Genomic DNA, 10,337 nt, shown 5'->3' on the forward strand with positions numbered 1-10,337 from the left:
CATTACAAAATGGATCTCACCATGTTTATCTTGTCATACCATTCCGATATGCCAATTTCATGAAAAACTGACCACAGAAATTTTGTCCATCTTTTTGGTTTCATCTCAAGAGTGTGCGGCTGATACTTATAAATTCCATCAATTTTCATTTTGTTGTGTCTTATAGAACAAAAGTCATGGCTCCCAATGTTTTAGCCAATCAGATGCTGTGTCGGCCATCTTGGATAGTTTTCGAATAAAATAAAAGTTGTTTTTACATATCTAGAGCCCATCAGTAATAATCCCTCAAAGTATGGATCAGTAATAATTCCTAAAAGTTTGTTAATATTAGGCTTATACTTTTCAAGAAAAGTGCTAGAACCTTTACTGCAGAAAGTGGAAGAAGAAAGAAAACAGCTAAAATCAATAAGACCCCAAACTTTGTCATACATAGATTTATTGCCTTATGTTCCATGGTGTACACAAATTCATGATATAAGTAAAATGACAACTATACATCCAAACTTTCTAAGACAGAAAACTACACTGTGAAAAGATTCCTCCTACAATGTATGTAAGAAAGCAATCCTGCCCCCCCCCCCCCCCCCCCCTCCACACACACACACTGACAAGTGAAATATAAAAGCAAACCTTTCTGACATAGGTCCACTCATCAGATATGTAACTGCAATTTCTATACAAGTCTTCCAGTTCCAGACCCTGCAAAATAAATCAGTTCAATTTAATAATGACGTTCATCAAAATAGAAAATGTCTAAAATACATGAATGCCCCCGAAGCCATATGAAATTTGTTACTATGTTCTATATTTACATTTACAATGCAGCCCCACCATATAACTTTACCAAGCTCACTTAATGGTTACAAGTCCTAACTTCCAAATCTTTATTATGGCGTCATTATTATTGTAATTATGACGTCATTATTATTGTAACATCATAATAATCACATCGACAATAACTAAAGATGGCTGTTGAAAAGGCTGTTCCATCTTTGACGATAATAATTTGTTCATTCATCATAGGAGCAAAATTCCTGGATATAGTCTATGAAAATCGTTGTCAAATTTAAATATAAGCATTGAACTGCTTTCAGTTGGAAGTTATGGGCTGATAAATGCCAACTGGACAAAGACAAATTCAGCATGAAGCACTAGCACGCTTCATTAAATTTGTATTTGTCCAGTTGGCATTCATCAGCCTATAACTTCCAACTGAAAGCAGTTCAATGCTTTAATAAAAAGGTACACGAACTCAATCTTGATACCCTGAAACATACCCACACACATTGATAGTGACCTTTAATAGCCTTCACCTTTGAACCCGGAAACAAAATGATGTCAGAGGTATACACCTATTTGACCTTTGCATTATGCTTGACCAAAATACGTGAAAGAATGAAGTTGTTAAGTGTTTAAATTGAATCAGTCCTTGGCCTTGAGCTTGGAACCATAAAAAAAGACAATCTTCGAAGTATGCTCATACTTGACCTTTTGTATATAAGTTTTACCATTATCTGTGAAAAAATGAATTTGCACGAGGCTGGACAGAATGGACATTGTGCCCCCGCTCCCCAATTTGTGGTGGGCATAAAACTGATATTCTTTACTTTCAATTGTGTAAAGGTCATGATATAGGGGGGTTGGGGAGGGAAGGGGGTTGTAGGGCAGGGGTGGGGTTGGGGGATCTAGGGGGCAGTTATAAGTGAATACATTAGTCTGCATCTGTCTTATAAGGATTCTACAAAAGACACAAAAATGTATACTGTGAAGTTGACAATGGTTTCTAAAGAGTGTGTTGGAACATCTCTCACCTTTGCCTGTAGTTGGCTGATGATATCGTGTATCTTGCTGGACTGGTCAAACGAACTGCGTCCAAAACACTCCAGGAAATGTGCATATGTTTGTAACGTAGGAGGTACGCTCTGTTTGGTCATCCAGTTCAGGACGTGTTCCATCCAAGTTATTTCTCCCTGAGAAATGTACAAAACACAGGTGAAAATACCCTTATGAACATAGCAATAGACATAACACATGTAAAAGGAATGCTAACATTATTTGTTTTACAACAATTGCGAAACAAGTTATAGTAACTTATATTAATCCTTGTTGGCCCGGATGGAAGCTCACGAGGAGTCTTACTGTGAGAAGAAACCAGAATACCAGGAGAATAAGTGCCTAGCTGTCATTCCTATGCTAATTTAAGACTCTTCAGTACTATAAACACAGGTAGGGAGCTCGAGCATCAAAATGAGCTCGGATCGTCTGTCTGACCTAACCTCAGGGTGAAGATCCCAGGTGCAAGTGAATACGGGGTACATTAGTCTGCATCTGTCTTATAAGGATTCTTCAAAAGACACAAAAATGTATACTGTGAAGTTGACAATGGTTTCTAAACAAGAGATCCCAGAGGGATCTTGGCGCCCACCATTGAATGATCTTTATAGGTTCCATGTCAGATTGATCTTTTCTCTACTTTTCCCTTCCTCTAAGTCTTACTAATCTGTGTAAATTCAGAAACAGCCCTCTAGTACTTTTCAAACAAGGGCAACCTATATATAAAATTTAAGATTTAGCAATAATGGCTGTCTGTTGGCCATGTTGTTTTCCGATTGGTCCCAAAATGCAATACCATAAGTTGAGGGACCAAGGGGAACCTACATATGAAATTTCAGAAAAATCCCTTCAGTACCTTCTGTAAAATAGTGATAACAAACTTCAATTTTCAAAATACAAGATGGCTGCCTGTCAGCCAGGTTGCTTTCTGACTGGTCTCAAAATCCAATATGCATAACTAGACACAGAGGGCAACCTACAAATGAAATTCAGAAAGATCCTTTCAGCAATTTCTGATAAATAGCGATAACAATCTTCAATTGTCAAAATCCAAGATGGCTGCCTGTCGGCCATGTTGTTTTTCGATTGGTCTCAAAATGCAATATGCATAACTACGCACTGAGGGAAACCTACATATGAAATTTGAGAAAGATCCCTTCAGTACTTTCTGAGAAATAGCGATAACAAACTTCAATTGTCAAAATCCAAGATGACTGCCTGTCGGCCATGTTGTTTTCCGAATAGTCTCAAAATGCAATATGCATAACAAGGCGCCGAGGCAAAGCTACAATTGAAATTTCAGAAAGATCCCTTCATAAGTTTCTGAGAAATAGCTATAACAAACTTCAATTGTCAAAATCCAAGATGGCTGCCTGTCGGCCATGTTGTTTTCAGATTAGTCTCAAAATGCAATATGCATAACTAGGTACCGAGGGAAACCTACATATGAAATTTCAGAAAGATCCCTTCATAAGTTTCTGAGAAATAGCTATAACAAACTTCAATTGTCAAAATCCAAGATGGCTGCCTGTCGGCCATGTTGTTTTCCAATTGGTCTCAAAATGCAATATGCATAACTAGGCACCAAGAGGAACCTTTATATGAAATTTCAGAAAGATCCCTTCATAAGTTTCTGAGAAATAGCGATAACAAACTTCAATTGTCAAAATCCAAGATGGCTGCCTGTTGGCCATGTTGTTTTCCGATTAGTCTCAAAATTCAATGTGCATAACTAGTCACTGAGAGGAACCTACATATGAAATTTCAGAAAGATCCCTTCATTAGTTTCTGAGAAATAGCGATAACAAACTTCAATTGTCTAAATCCAAGATGGCTGCCTGTCGGCCATGTTGTTTTCCAATTGGTCTCAAAATGCAATATGCATAACTAGGCACCAAGAGGAACCTTTATATGAAATTTGAGAAAGATCCCTTCAGTGCTTTCTCAGAAATAGCGATAACAAACTTCAATTGTCAAAATCCAAGATGGCTGCCTGTCGGCCATGTTGTTTTCCGATTAGTCTCAAAATACAATATGCATAACTAGGCACTGAGGGGGACCTACATATGAAATTTCAGAAAGATCCCCTTATTAGTTTCTGAGAAATAGCGATAACAAACTTCAATTGTCAAAATCCAAGATGGCTGCCTGTCGGCCATGTTGTTTTCAGATTGGTCTCAAAATGCAATATGCATAACTAGGCACCAAGGGGAACCTACATATGAAATTTCAGAAAGATCCCCTCATTAGTTTCTGAGAAATAGCGATAACAAACTTCAATTGTCAAAATCCAAGATGGCTGCCTGTCGGCCATGTTGTTTTCAGATTGGTCTCAAAATGCAATATGCATAACTAGGCACCAAGGGGAACCTAAATATGAAATTTGAGAAAGATCCCTTCTGTACTTTCTGAGAAATAGCGATAACAAGAATTGTTTACGGACGGAGGGACGGAGGGACGGAGGGACGGACGGACGGACGGACGGACGGACGGACGACGGACCACGGACGCAGGGCGATTTGAATAGCCCACCATCTGATGATGGTGGGCTAAAAATGGGAGTTGGAACATCTCTCACCTTTGCCTGTAGTTGGCTGATGATATCGTGTATCTTGCTGGACTGGTCAAACGTACTGCGTCCAAAACACTCCAGGAAATGTGCATATGTTTGTAACGTAGGAGGTACGCTCTGTTTGGTCATCCAGTTCAGGACGTGTTCCATCCAAGTTATTTCTCCCTGAGAAATGTACAAAACACAGGTGAAAATACCCTTATGAACATAGCAGTAGACATAACACATGTAAAAGGAATGCTAACATTATTTGTTTTACAACAATTGTGAAACAAGTTATAGTAACTTATATTAATCCTTGTTGGCCCAGATGGAAGCTCACAAGAAGTCTTACTGTGAGAAGAAACCAGAATACCAGGAGAATAAGTGCCTAGTTGTCATTCCTATGCTAATTTAAGACTCTTCAGTACTATAAACACAGATAGGGAGCTCGAGCATCAAAATGAGCTCGGATCGTCTGTCTGACCTAACCTCAGGGTGAAGATCCCAGGTGCCAGAAAAATGCCAGAAAAAATAGGGTTTGGTGGGCAATTTTTTTTTTCAAATTCTTTTAATAGTTTTTACAAAGGTTAAATAGACAAGAAATCCTGACTTTGATAATACTTCCTTGAAAACGGCCAAAAAATTTCAAGATGGGCACAATAATATTGGGTCGATATTTAAGGTATTATTTTTTTTTAGACATAATGGGGTTTACATTTTTTAATCTGTCAATCAATATCATACATGTAATCCTTAAGAGCAATCCAGTGGGGAAACTTTATATATATACACCTGTACTCCTAAATCAGAAATCAAACGGTAACAGCTCTGTGAGTTCTTCAACAGCTACTTTGTTTGGTTGATTTTGTTTCACGTCCTTTTAACAGCCAGGGTCATTTAAGGGCATACCAGGTTTTGGAGGTGGGGGTAAGCCGGAGTATCCAGAGAAAAACCACTGGCTTATGGTCAGTACCAGGCAACTGCCCCATGTAGGTTTCGAACTCGCAACCCAGAGGTGGGCGGTTAGTGATTAACCAACACAGTGTAGGGACACCTTAACCACTCGGCCAACACGGCACCAACAACTTGAACAGCTACACAATGCTAACTGTTATACATGTACAAAGCGAGTTTTTAAAGTGACTAAATTCAAGTAAACTACAGCGATATTTTACATGTTATTGAATTATCACGGAAGCAGGGTCACTGTAATCTTATACTGGCTGTTCAGTGTTCAGCAATGAGTACACTCACCTGTTTGGCCAGAGCACGATGAACACAGTTGAATAAATTAACATCATAAAGTTGCTCTGGCTTTTGTGCATCTTCTAACTTATTACAGATGTAGAGGAAGTTAAACAAAATGTCCACAGCTTCTTGTGTCTGAAACACACAATACAGTTACTGGTATAATTATGCATTAATATCTATTTACTTTCTATACAAATATTCAAAATCTGTAGTCTGTAATGGGGGAAAACTGTTACCACCAGCATTAACTGAAAATGGATAAAACTTCTCTTCTGATGTGTTATTAAATGTATTTTTAATCTTTATCTTACAACTTTACAATTTATACCAACTAGTATTAAACACTCTTGTTGGCCTGGATGAAAGTGTGTGAGCAGGGCTTTTTCTGAGGGCTTTTTGGGGCCGTTAATGGGCCCCATTCCCAATTACAATTATTTCATTTTAAAAGCCAAATTCCCCAAAATTTTGTTTACTCCAGAAAAAATCTTTCCCAATTCACCAATTTTCTTCCCAAAAAGAGACAAAAAGAATCCCAAACGAGTGAGAAAAAAGCCCTGGTGAGGGGCCTTATTGTGGTAGGAAACTGGAAAACCTGGAGAAAACCTGAGTTGGTGACCCATATCTTTTCACATTCCATCATGGAATCTTTTAGATGAAGGCAAGACCACCCATTGTTACTAGGAGGGCAAAAACATGACCAAAGTTACTAGCAAAATACGTAGATAACAAGCGTTAAATTACCACTAGTGTGGGGTTTAGGCCCTTGAAATTGGAAAAATAAGCATTTATGTAAGTCACTTACCTTTCCTGTTTGGCAAAGTATGTTCAGTATACTTGCAATGTCAAGACTTTCAAGTTCAGCCAGCAGCCTATTCAAGGATGTCTGTCCTGGAACCTTCTTAAAGCTGTCAACACTCAAATGTTCCAATGTTCTCCTCCTCCTACCACCAAGAGCAGATTTTTCTATCCTTGACAGAAACCTTCTCCTTTCCATGTCCCAATGATGGCTCCCGTTATCTTTCTGGACCACATCCATGGTTTTGTTGGCCAGATTTTCCAACAGTTCCATTCTAGAGGCAGCATCTTGGTGCTCTGTTCGGAATGCTCCATGAGCATTGTTTGGCTTTGAAACAAACAAATAATCATGGTATTAATCGTGAATTATGAACAGTCACTGGAGCGATTGATTGTACAGTTGATATAGATTTAGGAAATAATTGCAAATGATTTTGAAACAATACATTGTTTCTGTAAGATCCTATATGAAATTTGAAATAAACTGATCCATCTTGAATGTTATTCATGGATAAAAATAAAATTAATCAGGTTTTTTTTTCAGGAAGATCTGATCAGTTGTTATAATACAGTCTGGCCTCTTTGGCCTTTATTTATATGCAAACTTTCCAAATGTAGGCTAGCTCCATCGTTAGTTAAGCCTATTTCAACTTATTATGTTAAAAATTGATACATTGACATGTATGCATTAAAAATCATTGAATGCCAAAACTAGAGTTGCTAATAAAGGCAAGCATTAGAAATGTATCCAATTGAAACTGTAAAACTGCTCAAGCATGCATGGTACTGCAAAACTTTATATGAGAAGGTTATTGTTAACAATGTGATGAAGATAACAACTGGATCAAGACTGTATCTTCATCAAACAATTCATGATCAGCTAACAGGAAAAGAAAACTTCAGGCTTTTTGTTTTCAAATTCAAACCAGAACACATAGATTACAGAAGTCCACAGGACAACACAGTCCATATTTACTGTCACTTTTCAATATTGATCATCCAATCATACTAAGAATAGTTCCTATCTCAGAATCCATTGTTTTATTGTTCTTAAGAGTTTTGTGCAATAAACATGTCATGTATACATATATACATCATATGGAAGTGCCGTCATTATCGTGAGGTGGAGGCCTCTTCTGTTTGTATATTCCTGTCGTCGACTGTTGTGGTTATTGACACATATCATCATGTTTCATTGTAAATTTAATACCCTATGAATTATCTATATTTCAACCACGTGTAGTGCCGACACACTGACATTCGTCTACTCCAGATATCATTATTCGCTTACGTTTTCATATGTAAACACAACACCTGGTGACTGCCCAGTGACTGCCAAATTCCTTGTTTGAAAAGTTCTCTTTGCATTTTAACATCACCAAAATTTGGCAAGCTGATACCAGGTTGATTGAACAAACAAACAAACTTGTCTGTCATTTTGTATAGAGTGCATGGGTCCTGATCAGTCAGATGCTTTAGTGCGACTACAAGTGTCTGCGGGACCCCATTGACTAATGAAGGAAGCAACATCGAAAATTAATTATGGAAAGCGGGAAACCACTACGGAAAATTCACCAACCAATTTTTTGATTTTTAGATTAATGTTGTTAAAAATGTTTCAAATTTATTAATTTTCGATTATAATCGATGATCTGCCCACCACAAATGTAACTCCTCAGCATCCACCATAATACAATGTATAATCTCAAATGCCATTTTTGACAGATTTCTTTCCCTTAATTACTGAAACACACTGTCTTCATAATGATATTGCATTCTAGCAAATACATTTTACACATTAAAGTAAAATCGCGGACTTACGTATATGTAGAACTATTTCTGAGTATGTGTTTGAAGCGAATGTTTTGACATCTGCCATATTGGATTGAACACGGAAGCAGTATTATACATGTTGTCATGGTGACATAGTCTCCATATATGGAAATACATGTAACACCCATTATACTCTGGAATCTAATAAATGAACATTAGTGTTCATTTAAAAACCTTTCTGTTAAGAGGACATATAAATTTTATTAAGGCAGTCTGATTATTCTGATTGGATACTGTTGACAATATTTACATTATGTAAGATACGGTAACATCTTAAGCAATGGTATATACACACTTACCTCATCTACATATTTTGAAAATTTTGAGGTGTTTCGTTTTCTACCCTTCCTTTTTCCAACATCACGGAATTCTCTGCCATTGAGATCCTCTTTTGTTATTTTGAAATCTTTAATTTCTTTTACTTTGTTTTTTTCTTTCAATTCAGTTAATAATTTAGACGCACTACATATCCTGGAATTTGTAAAGCTTCTTTCTGCAAAAGAAAAAAATAATCTTATGTTTCATTTCTACAACTCTATTTATGCATGTATAACTTTACATACTTTCTGCAATTAATAAATACAATATGGAACAAATCTCAGCAGACAGCTATAATAATGTATGAATTCTGTCATTAGTCTTTCTATCTTTTTGTGCTCCATCTGATACTTGTGCAGTGCCATAAAATACAAAAGGCACAAAGCCTGTCCCCAATCAAACTCTGTCAACTGTCTTCAGTAGAGTTTTTTTCTGGTGCTGACACCAGGCTTGGATTCTGACATGTAGATATCTGGTGCATGTAGGGTCAGAGTGCACTGGTCCTACAGTATTTGAAGACATGACACTATTTCAGCGATAACTCTGGAGGGGGCCATGGGGCCATTTGCCCCATATTTTCCAAAATGGCCAACCAAAACTCACAAATTTCTTCAATTTTCTATGTTTTGGCCCATATACGATTTCTGATATCTTGTCAAAATGGCCCATTATTTTTGGGTCCAGGGTGAACCCTGCTATTTGGCGACGCTAGATTTCGGTGCACACAAAACAACTCCAGATTGCATGGCACCTACGTGACATATTCAAAAGTGTCCATGTAGTCCCAACAAATTGGACTCAATTATGTTATACTTATCAAAACAGAAACGAGCTCCTTTGGTCTGTTGTCAAGTCAAACTGAATCTCTGGCTGGATTTGCCCGCGACTCCAATATAGGGAAATCATCAAAACGTTAATACACTCTATTTAATTATTGGTGGTGTTGACAAACCAAAATAAATAAAAATTGTGCAAACTGACATGTGAGGGGATGGTTGCAACCAGGCCATACATGATACAATCTGATAATAAGCTGCATCACAGAATCCGGAATTCAAACCTACATGAGCCAAATAACTCGGTCGGTGATCTTTATCTGCGAAGCTGAGGAGAATAAATAACATACCGTTTTGCTGTAAGTGCTGACATACTCGATGAACATGGAAGCGTTTTAGAATCACCAAGGATGCTCTGAGGGAACATCCAGTGTGAAGCAAGTGCGACATTTCGCCATGAGGTTCTGCGCCCTTGAAGTTCAATGGCATTTAAACGCTTAACATGCAGCTTGCCTAAACGAGCGATTCAAAAGCACAAGTGACCCAGCACAGGAGCACTACGAATGAACCAGCATTTCCGGCAGGGGACGTCTGCTACAAAACGCGCACATCACAGAGATCAAGCTACTATTTCAAATACAAAACAAAAACAGTTCTGGTTATAATAACAAACAGGCAAACAAAACGTAAATAACTAAACTAAACCCTAAACTGCATGAATCATAGTGATATAGGGGAGATCGGTATATAGCCTATATCTACGCAGCCATATCAAGTTTAAAACTTGATCAACATAAATAAAGAACAATAGCGAAACGGCGCCTCATAGCTTTTGCCGTGTTGCACTAGTATTTATTCCCGTTGTGAATTTAGCTATTGTTCCTAATCTAGGTCACTGTAAAACTTACTAAAAAATAGATGCACTACCTAAAGTATCTGTTAGCTAGGGAGAGAATTAAAAAACAATAAATAATATA

General features: G+C 37.5%; 1 protein-coding gene across 3 annotated transcripts in view; it reads right to left on the reverse strand.

Moving 5' to 3' along the window:
- The window catches only part of LOC117345352 (DNA-directed RNA polymerase, mitochondrial-like), a 51,608-nt gene extending 41,738 nt beyond the window's left edge, over positions 1 to 9,870 (reverse strand). The window contains exons 1-6 of one of the 3 annotated variants that reach the window (XM_033908421.1): positions 9,711 to 9,864; positions 8,566 to 8,759; positions 6,441 to 6,761; positions 5,642 to 5,770; positions 4,412 to 4,570; positions 631 to 699 (exon numbers count right to left, since the gene is read on the reverse strand). In XM_033908421.1, coding sequence (XP_033764312.1) covers positions 631 to 699; positions 4,412 to 4,570; positions 5,642 to 5,770; positions 6,441 to 6,761; positions 8,566 to 8,759; positions 9,711 to 9,849 — 1,011 coding nt within the window. In that variant the 5' untranslated portion in view covers positions 9,850 to 9,864. Of the gene's footprint in view, positions 1 to 630; positions 700 to 1,811; positions 1,966 to 4,411; positions 4,571 to 5,641; positions 5,771 to 6,440; positions 6,762 to 8,565; positions 8,760 to 9,710 lie in introns of those variants that run through there. The other 2 variants (XM_033908423.1, XM_033908424.1) reach the window with 2 other exon arrangements.
- Between the last annotated feature and the right edge of the window lie 467 nt (positions 9,871 to 10,337).

This window comes from Pecten maximus, chromosome 16 (assembly GCF_902652985.1).
Source record: "Pecten maximus chromosome 16, xPecMax1.1, whole genome shotgun sequence".
Taxonomy (NCBI): Eukaryota; Metazoa; Mollusca; class Bivalvia; order Pectinida; family Pectinidae; genus Pecten; species Pecten maximus.